At 55.5% G+C, this 22,137-nt stretch overlaps 1 protein-coding gene across 3 annotated transcripts in view; it reads left to right on the top strand.

Annotated features, from left to right (window-relative positions):
• Positions 1–22,137, top strand: part of RRP12 (ribosomal RNA processing 12 homolog) — a gene marked incomplete at its 5' end in the record, with an annotated part of 28,840 nt that overhangs the window by 4,611 nt on the left and 2,092 nt on the right. For 2 of the 3 annotated variants that reach the window (XM_079712645.1, XM_079712644.1), the window contains 26 exons: positions 148–264; positions 1,343–1,481; positions 1,570–1,697; positions 2,637–2,735; positions 3,365–3,456; positions 5,348–5,459; positions 5,669–5,766; positions 6,982–7,096; positions 8,106–8,248; positions 8,466–8,587; positions 9,533–9,597; positions 9,684–9,846; positions 10,276–10,430; positions 10,697–10,764; positions 11,324–11,417; positions 12,264–12,422; positions 12,558–12,638; positions 12,837–12,942; positions 13,167–13,274; positions 13,792–13,949; positions 14,962–15,053; positions 15,228–15,386; positions 15,506–15,678; positions 15,873–16,001; positions 18,938–18,987; positions 21,012–21,081. In XM_079712645.1, coding sequence (XP_079568771.1) covers positions 148–264; positions 1,343–1,481; positions 1,570–1,697; positions 2,637–2,735; positions 3,365–3,456; positions 5,348–5,459; positions 5,669–5,766; positions 6,982–7,096; positions 8,106–8,248; positions 8,466–8,587; positions 9,533–9,597; positions 9,684–9,846; positions 10,276–10,430; positions 10,697–10,764; positions 11,324–11,417; positions 12,264–12,422; positions 12,558–12,638; positions 12,837–12,942; positions 13,167–13,274; positions 13,792–13,949; positions 14,962–15,053; positions 15,228–15,386; positions 15,506–15,678; positions 15,873–16,001; positions 18,938–18,987; positions 21,012–21,081 — 2,995 coding nt within the window. The remainder of the gene's footprint in view (positions 1–147; positions 265–1,342; positions 1,482–1,569; positions 1,698–2,636; positions 2,736–3,364; positions 3,457–5,347; positions 5,460–5,668; positions 5,767–6,981; positions 7,097–8,105; positions 8,249–8,465; positions 8,588–9,532; positions 9,598–9,683; positions 9,847–10,275; positions 10,431–10,696; positions 10,765–11,323; positions 11,418–12,263; positions 12,423–12,557; positions 12,639–12,836; positions 12,943–13,166; positions 13,275–13,791; positions 13,950–14,961; positions 15,054–15,227; positions 15,387–15,505; positions 15,679–15,872; positions 16,002–18,937; positions 18,988–21,011; positions 21,082–22,137) is intronic. The other variant, XM_079712646.1, reaches the window with a different exon arrangement.

Here is a 22,137-nt window from a genome sequence, read left to right as displayed (position 1 = left end):
CTACAGCTTGGACACTCCCTGGGAGGGGTATAGGCACTCTGTGGACCCTCAGAAAGCCCTTTGGTGCTTTCTGGAGTTGGTGAGAAGCTGGGCTCTTTCCCACCTGGGTGAAGCAGGTGGAGCTGAGAGACCGCCTCTCCTCTGAAGGTCCTCTCCTGCCTGGCCACCCTTCTGCGGAAGCAGGACCTGGAGGCCTGGAGCTACCCCGTGACCCTGCAGGTGTACCATGGGCTGCTGAGCTTCACTGTGCACACCAAGCCCAAGGTGAGGCCGTGGGGCACCAGGTCGTGGGAGCGGGCAGCCACTCTAGTAACCGGGCTGGGCCTGGCCTGCTGAGTGGACTGGGGAGGTCACCTTGAGCTCTGGGCTCTTGTCCGGAGGTTCTCCTCCTGCCTGAAGCCCTATCTGCTAGCTCCTCCTACAGGAGGGAGGGTCACGGTCAGGCCCATTTGAGTCTCTGCTGCCTCATTGGTCAGTGACTTGTTTAGTTACAGTGGCAGGAGAGAGGGCTGGAGGGGGGCTTTGAGTCACACAGACCTGAGTTGAATACTGGACTCACTGGTTGTGCTGTGACCTTGGGCAAGTTACTTAACCTCTCTGAGTCTTGGTTTTTAAGCTGTAAAATAGGGATGATAATAACAACTTTGCTGCAAGGTCGCGGTGACACTCTGGTGTTCCCCACGGGCCTGGTGCAGGTCCTGGCTTGTAGTAGGTGCCCAGTACGTTGTGCTTGGCCACTCTGCTTCCTCCTGAAATTTAGCGCGGGGAACATGTAACAGTCGTAAGAGTCACTCCCTGTGCTAAGCGCTCTGATCCCAGGCAGGCTCATGCCTCCTTCCCTGTGTATCCCTGCAGTGGTTCCCTCACTTGCTTCAGATCTCTGCTGAAACGTCATGTCACTGAAGTGACACTTTCCTGATCGCCGTATAAAAAGTAACAGCCCCTGTTTTATTGTCTGCAAGGTACTTTTACCTTCTGGTGTACATTTCTTTATTTCCTACCTCCCAATGAGTTGCTGGTTCACCGCTGAACTGGTGGACACTCCATATTGCTGGACGATTGCATGAATGAAGGAATCCGTGTTGTAAAGATGAGACACTGAAGCTCAGAGACTAAGTGGTCTGGTTTGCTCAAGGCCAGTTGGTGAGTTAGCAGAAGAGCAGGAATGGAAAGCGAGGTCTGTCTTACTCGGCAACCCAGGAGTCCACACACACGCAGCCCCAGGCGTGGCCTTGGCCCTGTAGGAGGTGTGCGATCAATGCTCACTGCTGGTGGTCATGCGAAGCACACACACTGCTGGTTGAACACTGACCCGGCCCTGTCCCCCTTCCTTGCCCCTCAGATCCGGAAGGCTGCCCAGCATGGAGTGTGCTCCGTCCTCAAGGGCAGTGAATTCATGTTTGGTGAAAAGGCCCCTGCACACCACCCTGCTGCCATGTCCACTGCCAAGTTCTGCATCCAGGAGATCGAGAAGTCTGGAGGTGGGGAAACGCAGTTGAGAGTGGGCGGCGGGGGACAGGGCCTGCTGCAGAGAGTGGGCTGGAGTCTCAGCTGCCCTCTGTCCACCAGGCTCCAAGGAGGCCACCACCACGCTGCACATGCTCACCCTGCTGAAGGATGTGCTGCCCTGCTTCCCGGACGGCCTGGTGAAGAGCTGCAGTGAGACTCTCCTCCGGGTCATGACCTTGAGCCACGTGGTGAGCTTGGGCCCCGGCGCGTGGGGACGCGCCGAGGAGGAGGGAGGGCAGAGCTTCAGACCCCAGGCCCGTGGTGCTGGCACTCGGGAAACTCACTGTTTAGGCCAAAAGCACCCCGGCCCCCGCACTGCTCTTAGCTACACCCAGGGACAACATCTCATCCCCGGTGTTGGATAGACTGGGCATCTTCAGTTGGGAGATGAGGTGAGGGAGAGGGTGGAACCCTGGCGGGGCCGGTAAAGCGTCAGTCCTCCCCCTACGTTGAGCTCTACCCCAGCCACGGACACGGTTATTTCTCTCTCTCTTTTTTTTTTTTTTTGCTTACTTAATAACGTCAGTATGACGACTTTAAAGATACATAAAAACGATCCCTTGCGTTTGATATGCTAGCACAATTCTGTTAATCTCTATATATTCTCTTATACTGTTTGTTCACATACATATTTTAAAGCATTCATTATATAAATAACATCATTGTTTAAAAGGAAAAAAAAAACATTCTGAAGTATATAAAGTAAAAAAATAAAAGTCTCTTTTTCCCTCCAAGTCTCATTTCCTAAGATAAATAGTACACAGACAACTTGCTGTGTATCCTTTCAGACATTTTCTTTTTAGGTAAGCAAACACATAAAAACGTGAAGATACAGCTATAATTATAGTATGCCAACCATCTGTAGCCTGCTTTTTTAGCCCATTACGTTAAAAAAACATTTTCTTCACATTTCTCCATTGTCCTTGTTTAAATCATTTTTTTTTCCTGGTGGCTGCCAAGACTTACTAAAACAGCAGTCCTCTGAGTGTCCAGGTGTAGGAGGCATGTTTGAGGTTCAGGGGGCCCAAGCCCCCACAAGCCCACCGGCTGGAGTGGGATATTGAGGGGTGCAGGGCCACCGTGGGCTTTGCGGTGGGTTCCCCACTAAGCCTCCCTGTCCTCTCCAGCTGGTGACAGCCTGTGCCATGCAGGCCTTTCACAGCCTCTTCCATGCCAAGCCAAGCCCGGGTACCCTGCCAGCAGAGCTCAACGCCCAGATCATCACGGTGAGGCCTGATGGGGGGACAGGCACATGGCTGTGCTGGGGGGCGGCCCTGTTACTTGTCTGCAGAGCGAGGTTGGATGGGCTGGGTTGGGCTGCCCCAGTGTAGGAGTCAGGTAGACGGGCAGCCAGGAGACTGGCCACCAAAGCCACATCGGTGTCCATGGGAGCTGGGGGCCCTGACTCTTGACTTTGTGGTAGTTAACCTAAAAAACCATTCAGCGTGGTCTCATGGTATTAACAGGTACCTTGAACAATGTTAGGGATCTCTGGGTGGATTTGGGGAAGGGGGCACAAACCCCCCCCAAATTGCAAAATGTGTGTATATGCTCACGTACATTTTTCCGGAGAAGGGTTCTGGCTTTTGTCAGGTTCACAAAGGGTTGTGTGACCCAAGTTATTCTTGACTGCTCCTAGAGATTTTTTTCCCATAGAAGCAGAGGCGGAAGGGCTTCATTGAGCAGGGAAAGGAAGGCCAAGGGGGCTGTGAGTGCAGAGGGCCCCGTGTGCAGGCCCTGGGACAGGACAGTCACAGGGACGTGCTGTTGCCTAGGGATGGGAAGGGGTCCTGTCATTGGGCTGCTGCTGAACACACTTGCTCAGTCACCTGCTTATTCCCTGTCTCGCCCCTAGGCCTTGTACGACTACGTTCCCAGCGAGAATGACTTACAACCCCTGCTGGCCTGGCTGAAGGTCATGGAGAAAGCCCACATCAACCTGGTTAGGTAGGGATGCGGTGGAGGGCGGTCCCTTGGCCTCCAGCCAGGACCCCTGCGCTGCGGTACAGATGAGAGGGACATGAACCCGAAGCTGGAGGGGATTCGGCTTTCTGGGGGCGGTGGCGGTTCTGCACTAAGTGTGTGCAGACCAGCTCTTGTGTTCCTGAAGGCGGGGCCGGGTAGCACAGCCTGTGTTAGCCAGGGCTGCTGCCTTTCCTGCCAGAGCTGCGGGGAGCTGAGGAGCAGCAAGGCGGCTGAGAGCACCTTCCCCACCGAGAGGTGGGGCCCGAGTGCCATCCTGATTCCTGTCACCCCCGGCCGGCTGTCACCCTGTGCAGCTGGTTTACTTCTCAGAGGATATCATCCCCTTTCTGCGGCTCCACCCTACTCCCCACCTGGGTTAATGGTCCCCTCCTCTGGGATCCTCAGTCCTGCGAACCCAGTTTCTGTTTTGTGTCTCCGTCATAACAGTCACTTTTTTTTTTTTTTTTTTTTTTTTTGCGGTACGCGGGCCTCTTACCGTTGCGGCCCCTCCCGTCGCGGAGCACGGGCTCCAGACGCACAGGCTCACGGGCCCAGCCGCTCCGCGGCATGTGGGATCTTCCCAGACTGGGGCACGAACCCGTGTCCCCTGCATCGGCAGGTGGACTCTCAACCTCTGCGCCACCAGGGAAGCCCATAACAGTCACTCTTATAGTAGCCACTAGATGGCTCCACTTTTCCCGAATAAGGCTGAGAATGAAGTAGAATATCAGTTGGTGATTGCATTTTGCCTGGAGGCAGGGTCCACCGTGTCATCCTCCCCTCCGCTGAAGGCTTTCTGTCGGCTTGCTCTCCCTTAGGCACCATGCTGGGTGCTTTGCATCCATGTTTCATCTCACTGATCACAGCACCCCGTGAGGAAGGTCTTAGCCCACTTCATAAACCAGAAAGTGAAACACTGCGAGTTAGCTAGTCATGCAGCTGCAGGGGAGCAAAGCCGGGTCTCCAGCGCAGGTCTGCCAGGCCCGTGTCTTCTTTTCTGCACCAAATCACCTTTTACCTGGAGGTGCCAGCAAATGGCCAAATCATTTTGTTCTCCACTTCTCAGGGTTTATCCTGCAGGAGGACTCCCACAGTTGTAGGATGTTTGTAGTAGCATTCTAGGTAATGGCAAAAACACCTAGGAGCAACCTAGATGTGGCCCCGGGGGGGACTGGTTAAATGCAAACAGTGGAATACTAGGCAGCTGTTAGAAATAATTGAGGTAAATGTGTGCATGCTGATGTGGGAAGACCTCCAAGATATACTGAGCAAAAGCGAGGTGCGTAATTATCTGTATTTTTGAGCCAAACTACCAGGCTGTGAATCCTGACCACCCCCACCCCCCACTAGCTGGGCAGCCTTGGGCAAGTTATTCAACTTCTCCGAGCCTCAGTTTCCTCATGTATAAAATGGGAATTGTAATAGGATTTAATCTCAGTTTTAAGGTTTTTATTTGTTTTTATTTTTTGCAAGGTTTAAATGAATTAATTCTTATTGTTACACCAGTGCTTGGTATGTGATAATTGTTACATAAATGTTAGCAACTATTATTGTTTTGTGTGTTTGTGTATGCATAAAAACTTCTGGAAGAGTATTTGAGAAACTTAAGCTTGAATTTCCCCTGGGAAGTGCATCCGAGAGTCAGTCTGGGAGAAAGGTGTGGTGAGGAAGGCATGCTCTTCGTTTTATACCCTGGAGACCTGTTTGCATTTTTGTACCACATGTAGCTGTCACCTGCATGACGGCACTTTTTGCAGTTGCCCACCAGCAGGGCCCTGTAGAGCCCCACAGATCCATGACTGCTGTCAGACCTGGGCCATCTGAGTCCCCGAGGCCCAGGGCCAGGCCCCACAGAAGCCTTTTGTGTTGACAGGCTGCATCGGGACCTGGGGCTGGGCCACCTCCCTCGCTTGTTTGGAACTGCGACAACCTGCCTCCTCTCCCCCCACTCGCAGGTGGTGACAGCTGCCACCCAGTGCCTTCAGGTACCTCAGCCCCCAGCCCAGCTTTAGCGAGGGAAGCAGAGAGCCGTAGAGCTCCCAGAGCTCACCCCAGGCCTCCAGCTGCGTCCTGGGGAGGAAGTTCTCAGGGTGGGGGTGAGCTTCCTAGAAGCTTCAGGAAGCAGTCACCTGGGAAGGCTGAGTGGCACTGGGGGGCTGTCTTGGGCCCAAACAGCTGTGGCCTCTTTTTGCAGGAGATCCTGAAGGAGTGTGTTGCTCCCCACATGGCTGACATCGGCTCCGTGACCTCCTCGGCCTCAGGCCCTGCCCAGTATGTCGCCAAGATGTTCAGGTGAGAACACAGCCTTTGCGTGAGGAGGGAATAAGGTGTGCCTGTAGAAAGTTCCTCATGATGACAGGTACTCCTCTTGTCACTGTGGTGGGCCTTGCGCACACTGCCAGAGCAGCTGCTGTCGGTTTGAGCACTGGCCACACTCCAGGTGCCATAGCGTCATGCTCATGAGTGTGGACTTGGGGGCCCGTCATCTGGGGCTAGTTCCTCCGCCTCTCAACACCTCAGGGTCCGCATCAGTCTAATGGAGGTGTGGATTGAATGAGGTCATATGTGTAAAGTTCTCAGAACAGTACCTGGTGTGTAGTTAAGTTCCAATAAATAGAAACTACTGGTAGTCCTTACAGTTCTAGGAGATAGGTGCTGACTCCATTTTACAGACTGGGAAAGCTGAGGTCACTCAACTAGTAAGTGGCAGCCTGACCGCAGAGTCCACTCTTACTCATGTGCTGTGCTGCCCTCCATGCCTACAAGAGAAGCCATTCACAGACACGGCCTCCAACCACCCAGGCCCTTCCAGCCGCCAGTGAGGAGCCTCAGAGCACCAAGAGGCTAGGATCTTTGGTGTTTCCTCTGGGTCTGTCTGCTCAGCTCCAAGGTGTGATGCTTTGGGTTCTGTTCCTTGTGGGGACATAGGCCTGTTTCTTCTGGATACACCTGGAATGAAGTTTCTGGAAAACTGAGGAATAGAACTGCTCCACCCCCAGCTCACCCCTTTCCCCACACTAACCCCTGTTGGCCATTCTTGCCTAAAGCCTCTGGGGCTCGACTTCAAGAGATGAGCTGACCGCAGCGTGCCTGGGCCGGAAGGGGCTAGCAGCCGGCCGGGCTTCCCCACTGCTGTGGCTTTCCTCCCTCTGCCCAGGCCACCTGTACCTACCCCATCTTCCCACCTCTGGTCAGACCGAGAAAGCATGGGACAGTGACAACACGGGCTTTGGAGGCCCAGTTTGGCCACTAGCAGTGTGACACTGCTGGGTTACTTAGTCCCTCTGAGCCTCAGTTTCCCCATCTGAGGATGGAACAGATAACCTAGCTCACAGCTTTTTTTTGAAGTGTGAGGATTATATAAATGAAACTCTTAGCACAGGGGGTACTTGGTAAACACTAGCTCTCCCCCCTTGGCCTTTCCTGGGGCCTCACCCTTGCCGTGGTCTGTAGTTCCTGGTGCCGGCCATGGACTTCCACGGCCCTGACTGCCCACTCCCTTGGCAGGGCAGTGGAGGAGGGCCTGACATACAGATTCCACGCATCATGGAGCTCCGTGCTGCAGCTGCTGTGTGTCTTCTTCGAGGCGTGTGGGAGACAGGCCCATCCCGTGATGAGGAAGGTGACTGGGGCAGCGGCTGGGCCGGGGCAGGAGGTGGCTGGGGCTGCTAGAGGGGCACGGGTCTCCGTTACCTCTGCGCTTTACTCCCCCACTGCCAGGGTCCACTGCGGGTGCCCAGTACTGTGTCCCCAGGAAGGCGACTGGGCCAACGTGGGAGGACCGAGAAGAGGGCTGAAACCACCCCTCCCCCCACCGCCTAATGCCTTCTCACTAGTCTTAGCTGGAGTTGATGGTTTTGAAACTCACAGGGAACCAGTGTGATTCTCCCTCAACCCTATCTATTATCTTTTAATTTTTAATTCTCTAAATTTTCTGTAACAGGTGAGCATAGTATTTTAAGCAGCCTTAGGTCCCAGGGGGGTTACCAAAGCCCACAGTAAACCATTTAAGGCTCAGGGATCACCCGGAGATCCTCCCTGGCTCCAGGAGCAGGTGGGAGCCTGAGGACAGGCCACAGACCCCTCTCCAGCAGGCGGAGCAGCTCCCGGCCTCGTGGGGCCTTCCCCAGGGGTAGGGCCTTCCTTGAGAGGCCTGGCCCGGGCCCCGCTAGATTAGGTTGGCAACACCTGGCTCCTGTGAGACGTCCTCAAGGAATGAGGCTCGCAGAGGGGCTCTGAGGGGCTGTAGTGAACCAGAGGGGGCAGCTCTGGTCTCGAGGGGCAGCTGCTCCGCAGTGCCTGCTAATTTATAGTAATTGTACTGTGGGTCTGCGTTTCCCATACCTTCCCGGTTTTCAAGATAAACCGGAAATCTACATTTGTATATGAAATCTCCTGATTTTTACCCGTTACTGACAAATACAGAATTTCTTTTTAAATCCTGGGGCATTGAGGAGGGCTCAAACACATCCAAGAGTTGAATTTGGTTAATGGTCTGTGACCTCCGACGAGAGCATAACCTGACCCCACGCTCCTGACCTCGTCCTCTTGGAGACTTTAGCCCAGCCTCAGCCATGGGTACCTGCGCCGCAGGCCCGTCTGAATGTCTGACCCGCGTCTCTTTGCTCCAGTGCCTCCAGTCCCTGTGTGACCTGCGCCTCTCCCCCTACTCCCCCCACATGGCAGCTCTGGACCGCGCAGTGGGCGCTGCCGTGGCCAGCATGGGCCCCGAGGTGGTGTTAGAGGCTGTGCCTTTGGAAATTGATGGCTCTGAGTAAGTGCAGCCCTGCTTGGCTTCCATTCCAGCCCCAGGAGAGCCACGTGGCTTGTTCTCCGCTGGGAGGGTGTCCACACCTTCGGCTGACGTCTCCACGTGCCGTGCGGGTCAGTGGGGGTGGCCAGAGCAGGACCTGTCCTGTTCCTCGGCTCCGTGGGGAGACAGCTCCAGGCCGTCACCCCTTCCTCACCGCGCCTCCCCTCCCTCCTCCCAGAGAGACTCTGGATTTCCCTCGGAGCTGGCTGCTGCCCGTCATCCGAGACCACGTCCGGGAAACTCGACTTGGTTTCTTTACTGCTTACTTCCTACCTCTGGCTACCACCCTGAAGAGGAAAGGTACGGGCCCACCACAGTCCTGGAGCCTCACTGGAAGAGTCAGGAAGGGCTCCTGGTCCAGCGCCCCAGCCTTAGGACTTTCGGCAGCCTCCCTGGGCCAAGCAGGTGGTCAGCCAGTGCTTGAGCGCCGTCATCAGTGGGGTCCGAGGCGTGGCCAGGCACCCCTGCCCCGAGGCAGGCAGACAGGGGCCTTTTCTCCCACCAGAGGAACAATTAGACAAGTACACACCGATTTATATATACAAAGATGTTCCAAGTAAAAATCCCGACACAGCCCACACATCCCTCATTGGGGCTCCAGTGAAGTCAGTCATAATAAAGCCCCTCCGTGGACACAGAGTGCTCACTGTACAGAAGGAAAGAGACCGACAGGGGAATGGACGGGTTTAGTCCATGGTGAGCTGAGTAGATTAGATTGAAATCTCAGCTCAGCCGCTCCACAGTTTGGTGACTTCGGGCAGGTTTATTCAACTCCCCTGGGTCTGCTCATCATCTGTAAAATGAGGGCGATAATTGCGATGGTGTGAGGATTAAATGCAATAATCACGTAAGTGCACATTACACAGGCTGCCATGTAGAAACTGCCTGATAAATGTTACCAGCTTTATTCTCAAGTAAAACCAGGTTTCAGAACAATATATTTATAAGACAATCCTTTTTACGTCTTTAAAAGTGTGCACGTGCTTGGAGAAATACAAGGTCAGAAATGGGAAGGAAGATTTGGGGGGGAGATTGTGGGGAGATACCGCTTTCTGTTTTACATAGGTCTTTTCATTTTTTTAGAACAAACGAGTGTTTGTTTGATAATAAGTGTTATGTTTCGTCTGTGGAGCAGGGGAATCGCCCATATTCCTGTCCTCATCATTGGGCTTTTGGTTTGGGTAAACCTGAGGCCTGTCAGTCAGGAGTGTGCCCAGGGTCACACTGTGTCCTGTGTCACTCTAGCAATGGACCTGGCCCAGGCAGGCAGCACAGTGGAGTCCAAGATCTACGACACGCTCCAGTGGCAGGTAAGGGGTCAGCTGGGGGGTGTGGGGGGACAGGCTGGCACAGGTTGCTGGGTGTCACTCTCCTCTATCATCCCCTCCCTCCCCAGATCTGGACCCTCCTGCCTGGGTTCTGCACGAGGCCCACGGACGTGGCCACCGCCTTCAAAGGGCTGGCGCGGACGCTGGGCACGGCCATCAGCGAGCGCCCAGACCTGAGGGTCACTGTGTGCCAGGCCCTGCGCACCCTCATCACCAAGGGCTGTGAGGCGGGTACGTGTGGGCTCTGGGGTCGGGGCTGGTGGAAGATGGCTGTGATGGTGCGAGTCCCCCGACCCTGCCTGTCCAGCTCATTGCTTGAGCCACCGCTAAGCCTTTTCAAGGACCTGAGTGTCTGCGGGGGACCCGAGGAGCTAGTAGGATGCTGAAAACAGCCCCTTCTCTTTCTTTACTCTCAGCGTACTGACAGCTGCTGGGAGTTGTCCAGCCTTTACATGGGGCTAGCACTTGGCTGGCCCCGTAGACTGTGGTGGCCCCTCGTCCTCTGTGCTCTGGCTTCAGCCTCTCCTGTCCCAGAAAAGCCCCAAACCCATGACCCTGTCACAGGTCCCCCAAAAGAATGCCTCTGGGCTGCAACCACAGTGGCCTTTGAGGCAGGGTCATCTCCTGGCCCTTTTGTGCAAACTTTGGTCCTCCTGCCAGAGGCCGACCGTGCTGAAGTGAGCCGCTTTGCGAAGAACTTTCTGCCAATCCTGTTCAACCTGTACGGGCAGCCCGTTGCAGCTGGAGACACCCCAGCCCCTCGCCGGGCTGTGCTGGAAACCATCAAAACTTACCTCACCATTACTGAGCCTCAGGTGACCTGGTAGAGGAGGGGGAGGAACAGTCTCCGGTGGGTGAGTGTTGGGTTGGGGTGTTGGAAAGGTCAAGACCCTACCTACCATGGCTCACTTGGCCCTCTGCCCCCAGAAGAACAGGGGACCATATGCCAGCAGTAGGCTGGGCTCGAGCCTCCTCCAAAGGGAGGAGAGGAGGGGGAAGAGACGAGGGTGCAATTCTGTGACCTGCTGCTGCTCTGTATTTTCTCTTGAACAACTCCCTCCTTATCCCTTTGGGCTGCCAGTTGGTGAATGGTTTCCTGGAAAAAGCCAGTGAGAAGGTGCTGGACCCTGCTAGCTCTGACTTTACCAGGTAAGTGCCCCACTTGAGCTGGGGCAGCCCAGGGAGCTAGAGAGTATGTCTAGCAGAAGCTCTGTGTTTCTGTCTGGAATTATTTAGGAAAGTCTTGAGATATTGAATGTCCCAGCTCTACCCTGAGGCCTGACCAGTTCCTCCATCCTGGAGCACCATTGTAGTCTGCTAGGGAAGGGTGAGGACCCTGGAGACATGCTGCCCGGACTCAAATCCCAGCTCTGCCCCTTATAAGCTGTGACCTTGGTTGAGTTATTTATCTACTCTACTCTGTGCCCTCATCTGTAAAATGGGCATGATGATAATACCTGCAGTAGAGTTGCTGTGAGGATTGAAGGGGTTAAGACATGTAAAGCGCTGGGAACAGTGCTGGTACCTTATGAGTGCTGAGTTAGGTTATAGGCAGTGATTATTGTTCATGGGCTCCTTCGAGGCCCCTTGTCCTCCTCACCCTGACCTTTCCCACCTCCCCCGTACCCAGTAGACATGAGGGCACTGATAGTCCATGCCCTTCCCCAGCCTCCACTAAGCTCCTCCCTGGTCTCCTGTCGCTGAGCAGATTGTCCGTCTTGGACCTGGTCGTGGCCTTGGCTCCCCACGCTGATGAAGCCGCCATCAGCAAGCTGTACTCCACCATCCGGCCCTACCTAGAGGTGAGCCATGGAGACCAGGAGCCCCACACGCCCACACCTGGGCGGGCGTGGGCCCTGTCTCCATGCCTTGCTGCTGCCCAAGATCGGGTTTTAATCTGCTTTCTCATGGCGTGGCTGCCCTTTGTATCTGTCTAGCCCTGTACTCTATCATGTAGGTGCCAGAGTGACAGAAATGCACGGCCATGCTTGGGCCTCACCTGCTAAGATGCCTCTTGTAGAGCCGAGGCCTGACTCACTCACTAGGCCCATCCCCGCCTGGCCTGATCTTCATCCTACCCAGCCTCATCCCCCTGCTGCCACTCCGGCCTCATGAGGCTGCGTTTAAGGGTTCCAGATATAACAGCCCCTCTGTGCATTTGCACGTGCTGGGTCCCCTGCCTGACATGCTTGCCCCTGCCCGCTGTGGCTAACCACCGGGCAAAAGTCAGGCCAGCGTGACCTTCTGAAAACTGTCACCACTGCAACAGTATAATAAGCAGTTACCCAACAGCATGAGAAGTGCTCTGGTGGAACATACAGGCAGACACACAAGTCCAGGGCAGAGTCACCTAACCTCGGGAGAGGTGTCCCGGAGGGGAGCGGAAGGGATGGAGGGAGGGCTGGGTAGGCTTCATTCCCCTTGGCGTCCCCTGCCTGGCCCAGAGTCAGCCTCTCACTAACCTGTGTTCTCCCTGCCCTCCCATTGGATGTCACGAGCTCCAGAGGGCAGGGCCAGCTTCTCTGAGTCCCCACCAGGGCCAGTCACAGCTCACGTGGCTGCTCTGTGGATGTTACTGGACGGGGTGAGGGTGGGGGGACCCCCAGCCCCCTCTCTCACCCACCCCTGTCTACCATACGCCCTCCCAGAGCAAGGCCCATGGGGTACAGAAGAAGGCCTACCGCGTGCTGGAGGAGGTGTGCGCCAGCCCCCAGGGTCCTGGCGCCCGCTTCGTGCAGAGCCACCTGGACGACCTGAAGAAGACCCTTCTGGACTCGCTACGGAGCACCTCCTCGCCTGCCAAGAGGGTGCGGACTCCAGGGGCCCCGCTCTGCCCGAGGGGGGACGAGCAACACCAGGAGAGGACCAGCGTGGAGACGCTCAGGGACTTCAGGGGCAGAGGTGGCACTGAGGGCCCTGACTGTCGTCCCCCTGTCCCGCAGCCCCGTTTGAAGTGCCTCATACATATCGTGAGGAAGCTCTCAGCCGAGCACGAGGAGTTCATCAGTGCCCTCGTCCCGGAGGTGCGGGGTGCAGGAGGGGAGTGTGCTGTGATTTGGGGCTCCTTGGAATGGGGCTCCTGAAGGCCTACCCGGATCAGGGGAGGGCAGTAGTGGGAGCGGGGTGGGCTGGATTCACTGCCTGGGAGCATGAGTGCCTCAGGCTGCCAGCCCTGGGGTGGCCGGCTCGGGGAGCCCGTGCTAACGGGGCTGTCTGGGCAGGTGATCCTCTGCACTAAGGAGGTGTCGGTGGGAGCTCGGAAGAATGCTTTTGCGCTGCTGGTGGAGATGGGCCACGCCTTCCTTCGGTTTGGCCCAGACCCGGCAGGTGAGGCCCGGGTGGCATGGGGCTGAGGTGGGCGCTGTGCTCCCGGCCTGGGTGAGGAGGCACCCCGCACTCGCCCGTCAGAGAGAAAAGATAGGGGGAGCTGCCTGGCCCTGGCCCTGGGTGGGCTGCTCCTCTCTGGCAGGAGCCCCCGCTCCCGTTGGGCCCGCGATGCAGCACGCAGGGTGGGTTCTTCCCTGGGCAGCTCCTGCTCTCTGCCCTCCCAGAGGCCCTGCAGCGCTACCTCGTCCTGATCTACCCCGGTCTCGTGGGCGCTGTGACCATGGTCAGCTGCAGTATCCTGGCCCTGACCCACGTCCTTTTCGAGTTTAAAGGTAAACGCTATTTCCTTGAAGGCCTGGGAAGCCCTCGGGGTAGGAAAATGCCCAGGAGGTCAGGACAGGGTGGCTTCCGAAACAGGGAAAGGTCCTGGGAGGGAGGACGAAGAGCTGGAGCCAGGCCTGCCCGCCTCCCGCCTCCTCTCCTGCCCAGCTCGGCTTTCCTCATCCCACAGCTGCCCGCATCCCGATCTCAGAGTGGGTCGGAGGAGGTTAGGCTCCACGCCTAGATTTTCGTCCCGGTTCTGCCTCTTACCAGCCATGTGACACCTTGAACAAACTTAGGAACCTCCTGGAACCTTACTCTCTCATCTCTAAAATGGAGGAGAAAACCAGCACCTGTTCACAGGGTGTCTGAAGGACTAAAGGAGATGCTGGCAGAAAGTGACTAGATGCGTGCCAGGCACCTGGAAGTGTCCCCCAGGTGTCAGCTCCCACTCTTGTGATGCGGCAGGGGTCTTGGGTCTGGGTGGGGTTCCAGGAGTCTCTGACAGTGGCCCTCTGGCCACCACAGGTCTGATGGGGACCAGCACGATGGAGCAGCTGCTGGAGAATGTGTGCCTGCTCCTGGCCTCCCGTACCCGCGACGTGGTCAGATCAGCACTGGGCTTCATCAAGGTGGCAATGGTCGTCATGGACATGGCACACCTGGCCAAGCACGTGCAGCTGGTGGTGAGTGTCCCTTTCCCCTCGGCCAGTGGCATCGTGGCCCGAGAGCTGCTGGCAGAGACCCAGTGAGCCTTGAGGCCAGCCAGCTTCAAACACTTTTCCAGCTACACACTGTCTTGTGCAGCAGCAGGTCATGCATGAGCCCTGGAAGAGACCAGTGGTGGAGGTAAAGGGGCACAGCGCCCAGGCTGCCACTTGTCACCCCCCGTGGCCCCTCCACAGCAGCAGGGGCTCTGCAGGGCAGAGGCTGGTGGGTAGGGCCACCGCTTGTTTTACGGATAGCAAACTGAGGCCAGAGATTTTCCCAGGTCACCGTGCTAGTGAGAGCAGTCCTGGGAACAGAACTGCAACTCTGGGCTGTCCCTCGGAAGGGACCCAAACCTCCCTTTTTATTTTCCCTCTTGCACTGTGACCTTCTGGGTTTGAGAAGGCTTCTCTGGATGCCCCTGCTGGGCTGCAGAAGGGCCTGAAGAGCCCTCTGGTATTGGGTCCCTGGCCCCCTCCTGCTGGGCATAAGGCGTGCAGCAAGCTGGGACTGTCCTCTGAGCCCTCCGTCCACTGCACCCACCGCCTCAGTTTCCCACTTCCAGCTGGGTTGAATCGCATCAGGGCTCTAGGTCCAGCTTGCCTGTCATCTTTGCATCTGGCCTTGGGTTGGGTCAAAGCGAGAAGGGGCAAATGAGATTCAGGATGCCTGCCAAACCCTGCCGCCTAACTGGGGCCAGCGATGGGCAGGGGAGGACGGCCTGAGCGGTGACCTGTCCTGGAGTGACTAGGGTTTATACGAGCCTTCAAAGGATCGAGGGGGCCCTGCACCACCAGCCTCACTGAGGGACACTGCAGATGATACCTGCTGGCCACACGTTTCTCACGAAGGCTGGAGAGCGGTCCAGCCAGAGATTCATGCGGGGCAATAGGAGGGACTCGTGGAACCAGGAGAAACCCGTGGTGGTGGGGGGGCAGACAGGGTGGGGGGCGCATCCTCCCCCTGAAGCCCCGCCGCTCTGCCCCGCAGATGGGAGCCATCGGGAAGCTCTCGGACGACATGCGGCGGCACTTCCGCATGAAGCTTCGGAACCTGTTTACCAAGTTCATCCGCAAGTTCGGGTCTGTGTCCTGACGGGGAGGGGGTAGGGGAGGAGTCGAGGGGTTTCCAGTCCCACCAGGACCGCTGCTGAGAAGGGGCCAGGCCGGGGGGCTGGAAGGGCTCTGGCTGGACACCTTGCTCTGGATAGCGCTCTCTGGCCCGGGCACCTCACCGGCCCGTCTCTACGGCCTCAGGTTCGAGCTGGTGAGGAAGCTCCTGCCAGAGGAGTACCAGAAAGTCCTGGTGAACATCCGGAAAGCAGAGGCCCGGGCCAGGAAACAGCGGGCCCTGAGCCAGGCCGCAGCGGAAGAGGAGGTGGAGGAGGAGGAGCCCTTCCAGGGCAAAGGCGACAGGTGAGACCCGTGGCGGGACGCTGGGGGCCTGGTCGCCCCCGGCCCGAAGCCTGCCCAGGCCATGCCCAGCTGCCCTCCCTCTCCTGGAGCGCCCTGACTTGGGGCTTGTCTGTCCTTAGCATCGAGGAGATTTTGGCTGACTCAGAGGATGAGGAGGACGAGCAGAAGGAGAGGAGTCGGGGCAAGGAGCAGCAGAGGCTGGCCCGCCAGAGGGCCCGGGCGTGGCTGAAAGAGGGTGGCGGGGACGAGCCCCTCAACTTCTTGGATCCCAAGGTGGCCCAGCGAGTCCTGGGTGAGCAAGAAGCGGCTGGCCTGTGAGCACAGGGGACGGGCTTGCCCTGGGCCGGCTTTAGGAGTGGAGTGGCCCCTGGGGAGGCCCGCGGGCACTCCTCCAAGTCACAGACCTGGGCTCGTCGGTTCTGATGAGGGTGTGAGCGGGCTAGGACGGGCCTTCCACCTCCTCACCTCCCGACTCTGCCCCGCCAGCCACCCAGCCTGGGCCGGGTCGGGGCAAGAGGAAGGACCACGGCTTCAAGGTGAGCGCTGACGGCCGGCTGATCATCCGTGAGGAGGAGGATGACGACGCCAAGGTGGAGGAAGAGGAAGGCGCTAAAGGTGGGGCCACCTGCCCATTCGGGAGCTGCAGCTGGCCTGGGCCAGGGCTGCACTTGTTTGCTCGTTCATCCACTCATTTGTCTGTTCACTCATTCACTCAGCGACCATTCTGGGGGGAAACATAGGTAAAAACATATAAGGAGCTTGTATCTTGGGCAACTTTCTCAAATTTTTTGAGTTTCTCAAACTTTTTTGACCACATTGAGAAATCTTTCTATGGTGTAACCCAGCCATTTATACAGTACTTCCATAATTCAAACAGAACTTTCAAAAGGCAGTAGTACTTCCTCTTACCATCTGTGATACACTCTGTTCATCTCTCTTCTATTGTATTCTGTTCTGTTCTGGTTATTTGCTTGTCCTCCTCCTTTTTGAAAATTTTTGTGTTTTTTTATTCCAAGCGTAAGCTTGGCTGAGGCCTGGAAGCTCATTTATTGGTGAAAAGAGCCAGACTCTCCCGAGTCATTGTCTCCTGTTGTCCAGGGGCTGCTCAGGTGTAACCTCTCCAAGTCCCGTTTCATCTTTTCTGTTCCCTCTGCATGTATCTCTGTATTCACGTATCTCTGTACATATCATGTAAGATCACAAAAGCCTGGGTCTTCTAAGTTTTATGTCTTCCTCTTTATTTTGGTTCTCACCGCCTGCTCACTGCAGCCACTCAACCAGTGCTGTCACTGCTGCCCCTGCAACCCGACTTACCGGTTGTGTGACTGTGGACAGTCATTTAACCTCTCTGTGCCTCAGTTTCCTCACTCCAAAGCGGGTGTAATACCAATACCTACTTCAGAGGGTTGTTGTGAAGATGAAATGGTGACCTGAACAGCATATAGAGGTGCTGGGGGTAAATGTGGTGACACTGTGTCCAGATCTGGCCTCGTCATTGTCCCCTTCTCACCCTCAGTGTATCCCGTCTCCTTGGTCCCTTCTTGCACATGGAACCCTGACACTAGAAATGCCCACCCGCCCCCTGCCCCCCACCTTCCCAGCCCCTCTCCACTCTTTCAGATCCAGTGCAAGTCCTTCTTTTTGGCCTTTGCACGGGCCCTTGGCTTCAGCCGTGTTCCCTCGGAACTCCCGACAAGCCCAGGGACTGCCAGGCTTCCGTACTTAGTCACACGCTTCTTATGACGTTTGGTTGTTGATTGACTTCACTTCAGTTTGTCTTCCCTCCAGCGGATCAGTTTCAAAGTTCTTTTTTTTTTTTAAATATACTGGTAGATTTTTTTTAAAAAATGGTAAAATATGCATAACATGTAATTTACTATATTAACCATTTTTAAGTGTACGGTTCACCAGTGTGAAGTACATTCACATTGTTGTACCACCTATCACCAGAACTCTTCATCTTGCAAAACTGAAACTCTGTACGCATTAAACAGCAACTCCTCATTTCCCCCTCTTCCAGCCCCTGACAGCCACCATTCTGCTTTCTGTCTGTATGAATGTGAATTTGAATATGAGTCGAGGTTCCTCATATAAGTGGAATCATTCGGTATTTGTGCTTTTGTGTCTGGTTTATTTCACTTAGCATAATGTCCTCAAGGTTGATCCATGTTGTAGCTTGTGTCAGAATTTCCTTCCTTTTTAAGGCTTGCCTTATTCTGTTGTATATCTAGACCACATTTTGTTTGTCCATCATCCATCAGTGGACATTTGGGTTGCTTCCACTTTTTTTTGTTTTTTTTCTTCCACTTTTGACTATTGTGAATAGTGCTGCTATGAACATAAATATACAAATACCTCTTCAAGATCTTGCTTTCAGTTCGTTTGGGTATATGCCCAGAAGTGGAATTGCTGGATCATATGGTAGTTCTGTCTTTAATTTTTTGAGGAACTGCCCTACTGTTTTCCATGGTGGCTGCACTATTTTACATTCCCACCAGCAGGACACAAGGGTTTCAATTTCTCCACACCCTCTCCAACCCTTGGTGTTTTCTGTTTCATTGATAGTAGCCATCCTAATGTGTGTAAAGTGATATTTCATGGTAGTTTTGTTTGCATTTCCCTAATGATTAGTTGTGTTTAGCGTCTTTTCATGTTTGTTGTCTATCTTTTTGGAGAAATGTCTACTCAGGTCCTTTGCCCATTTTTGAATTGGGTGTTTTTTTTTTAACATCTTTATTGGAGTATAATTGCTTTACATATGTCGCCATATCCCCTCCCTCTTGCGTCTCAGGTTGTTTCTTTTTGTTGTTGAGTTATAGGAGTTCTGTCTATTCTGGATATTAACTTTTTATCAGATGTATGATTTGCGAATACTTTCTCCTATCCTGTAGGCTGCGTTTTCATCCTGTTGATGTGTCCTTTGACACACACAAGTTTAACATTTTTAATGGAGTCTAATTTATCTATCTTTTGTTTATCTATCTTTTGAAAGTATTTTGCAAATACCTTCTCCTATCCTGTAGGCTGCCTTTTCATCCTGTTGGTGTGTCCTTTGACATACACAAGTTTAACGTTTTTAATGGAGTCTAATCTGTCTATCTTTTGTTTATCTACCTTTTGTTGCCTGTGCTTTTTGTTGGTTCATACTTCTTTATATCGCCACACAATGCCTAGCACAGATGCGGGGAAAGGTTTTTAAGCAGGGGAATAGGGCAGTCTTCCCAGCAAAGTGGAGTGTATGTGGGGCTGCGGGAATGCCTGGCTCCCCAGGAAACCTGGGGCTTTCTTAGAGTCTCAACAAAAGCTGTATTCACTTTAGAAGTCAGGTCACCACTTCCTTGAGGGGCTGTCGTCCGTGGGGCCCAGGATGGGAAGGAGGAAGGGGCAGGGTCCGGGGGTCTTATCTTCCACGGGATAGGTCTTCTGGGGCTGGAGTTGGCACCCCTTGCACCCTGATGAGCCGGGAGGAGGCAGGTTGAAATTTGTGTGGGCTTTGGGAGGACAGGGGTGCTCCCTGAGTGTTCACAGGTCTCTCTTCTTTTTGGCTCCAGGGGAGGATGAAGAGATGGCTGACCTGATGGAAGATGGGGGCATCAGGAGTGTGAGTAATTGCTGCTGCTGGAGGGCCGGGGCCCTTAGACCTAAACCTTGGGCCTCATAGCTTCTCGCCGTCTCCCCGCTCCCACACACTCATTGCCCTGCTTCCTCACTGCCCAGTGGAGCCTCGGGGTGGCACACAGCAGGCAGTCCGGGGCATGCAATGTCACGGCTGACCCCTCTGTGGGGCGCGGAGAGGGCTTGGCTCCCTCTGAAGCACCCAGTGCCTCCTTCGGTGTTGGCTGTATTGTCCAGCTGAAGGAAGAAAGAGACGGTCCCTTGTCTTTCCACTGAGGGCATGTGCTGTGCAGGCAGCAGGGGCAACAGCCGGCCTGCATGCTGCCACGGGCTGGCTCCACTTGGGGGAGGGGCACCCACCACTGAGGAGTGCTGAGGGCCCCATGTGTCACCTCACTAATCCTCCCAGGAGGTGGGGACTCTTTATCATCTGCAGCCTGCCTGAGGCCACAGGGGTGGTTAAAAGTGCATGTCTCCGGCCCCAGACTGAACTCAAATCCCAGCTTATATGTAAAGCGTATGGCACTTAGTGACACTAAGGAAGTGGTGGCTGTTCATCGTGGTCATCATCATCATCATCATTACATTTTTCCTGGAAATCTTTTTCTGGCCGAAGCCTGCCTGATTCCTTGAGCAACATCCTCACAGGTGGCTTTGCAGTCCCTCTGCAGCCTACGCTTGTTCCTGGCCAGGGGAACTGACTGCGGCTGTGGAAGGATGGCCCCCAGGTCAGCAGAACAGGGCTGGGGCACCTTGTCTCATGGCACCGAGAGGGTCCCAGGGTGGCCACGCTCCCGGCTGGCTCATGGCATCCATCACCTGCCATTGGGATCCCTGGGGGCTTTTTTGCATAACAGTTGCTTAGTCTCACTCCTCTGCCCTCAGTTGTGGGAGCATAAAATGCCAGGGAGCAACTGACAGCTGCAGTTGCCAGCGGGCAGAACTGTTGCCAGGTGCCAGCTGAACCAAGAACAAACTGAGCCATCACCTCCATGATGCAGCCAAAGCCACATTTCCAGCCGGTTTCTGTTTCTCCACGAGGAGCCCCCTCTCCTAGGTCTCAACTAACAAAACTGGGTGTCCTGGTTCCCCAGACACACTTGTGTATGCTGCAGCCTCATTCCCTTTACCTGACACACCTTCCGTTCTATCTGGCCCCTAAGCCAGTGAATGCCCCTCAGGTGCCTTGGGCCCCTGGGGAGCTTTAGCCTCAGGAATCTGTAGTTTGAACAGGCTTCCCGGGCAGTATGGGAGAGACACTGTGGGGCAGCCAGCCCCGCGAGCTCAGGTCTCCCCACACAAAGGCCCTCTGCCTTGCCTGGCTGTCAGTTTCCGGGCTCAGATCTCCTGGTGGGCTGGGCTGCTGTCAGGCCCACCTCTCCCTCTTGGCGCGCCCAGCACGGTGCCTGGCAGGTAGCATGTGCCTCGTGCTTACAACTCCGGGGACGGTAGCATTGTTGAGGGACTGGGATGACTGACTTGAGCAGGGGTCTCCCACCTGCCTGAGGGCCCCGGGAGCACAGGAAGGGGGTCTTGCCCCCTGTATCCCCAGGGCCTGGCACTTAGTCAGAGATTAGTGAGTCTGACTAATGGGGAGGGTGCAGTGGAGATCATGTGAGACGAAGTACCGGTGAAGCTGTTCTCCCCAAAGAGGCTGAGGACCTCATTATCCCCGTTAGGAAGGCTGGGCTAAACTGAGGTCAAGGTGCCCAGACAGGCAGCTGTAGCCCTGTTGGGGGAGTTCAGTGTGGAGAGGCCTAGCAGTGGAGCAGCCGACATGAGCTCTGCAGTGAGGACCTGGGCTGGAAGCCACGCCTCTGCTGCCTAGCAGTGTGGCCTTGCCTGGTTACTTGCCCTTTCTGAGCTTTAGTGTCCTCATCTGTATGGGGGATTGAGTGCTTGGCAGAGAACCTTTTCTACTGATGCAGGTTACAATTCCTTTTGCGGCTACCGTTAGTGAGGACCATCATGTCCTCTTGTTTATGAACTTTGCTTGTTACCTCTTTATAGAGAAAGCACCAGAAGCTCAAGCAGAAAGAGGCTGACAGTGAGGAGCTGGAGGTGCCCCCTCAGTACCAAGGTGAGGCTTCCTCTCTCCTCTCTTGCAGCAGGTTCCCTGTCACCTGCACTAGGCAGGGTGTGTTGCAGGCAGGGCCAAGAGGTTGCATGGCCTGGTTGTACTCAGTTGGCACCAGCAAAGATTGGCTGATATGTCCCATAAGGCTGGGCTGGGGACCAAGGGGGTCTGTGGGTGAGGGAGAGCCTGGGGGTTAGGAGATCTGTGCACAGAACCCCCAGCCCTTCTGGGGAGCCCCTGAGCCCCATCTCTTCCCCACCCACCCAGGCTTTCCTGAGGCTTTTGCAGCCCACCCTTCTCCTGGGAGATGTCTGCCTCTCTGTTCTGGCTTTGAGTCAGGCCAGATTTGATCTATGTTGAGGGTGGCAGTTGGGAGGGCTGCCCAGGGAGTTCCCCTGTACAGTTGTTTCTGGGCTCCCAGGCTGTTCCTTTCCCCAGAGTAGCTGCTAGAGGTACCAAGGTGGCTGCCCAAAGCCAGGAGAGGCCTCTGTTGCCTCACCTTTGCCTCCTTTCCCCCAAGGCAGCCCCTGCAGGGCCCCTGCCCCCAGGCCCTTGAAGCAGAGCCCTTGCTCTGCATCTGGAGGTCCAGGGGCTCCTGCGGGAGGTCCCTGATCCCAGTAGCAGGTATGCTCTCAGAGCCCCACGACATCCTCACCCAGCTGGAGCGCCTCCGGGCTCCTTCTCGTTCTGTGGCCCCCCAGGCCAGGGCCCAGCTCACCTCCTCTGCTCTGAGATGGTGTGGTGCAGAAGCAGTAGTACCACACGATGCAGCAGGAGGCCTGGGTTCGGGACTGCTTGGCCAGCTGCTCTTAGCAGTGTGACCTTGGCCTGGTCACACTGCCTCTCTGACCTTCTAGTTTCTCACCTTGAAAGGAGATTCATCTGGGTCATCTAAGAGAGCCCTCCCTAGTCGGCACTGTGGGATTCCATCCATGACTGTGTGGAAGTCCGGGCTGGAAATGACACCAGCCTTGGAAGCACTTCGATCTCTCGAAGCCGCAGTTTTCACGTCTGTACGATGGGATAAGAGCTGCCTTTCTAACTCTCAGTTTTGGTGTG

The sequence above is a fragment of the Hyperoodon ampullatus genome (genome assembly GCF_949752795.1).
Source record: "Hyperoodon ampullatus genome assembly, chromosome: 1".
In the NCBI taxonomy this organism is placed as follows: domain Eukaryota; kingdom Metazoa; phylum Chordata; class Mammalia; order Artiodactyla; family Ziphiidae; genus Hyperoodon; species Hyperoodon ampullatus.
This window is presented reverse-complemented; position numbering and strand designations above follow the sequence as displayed.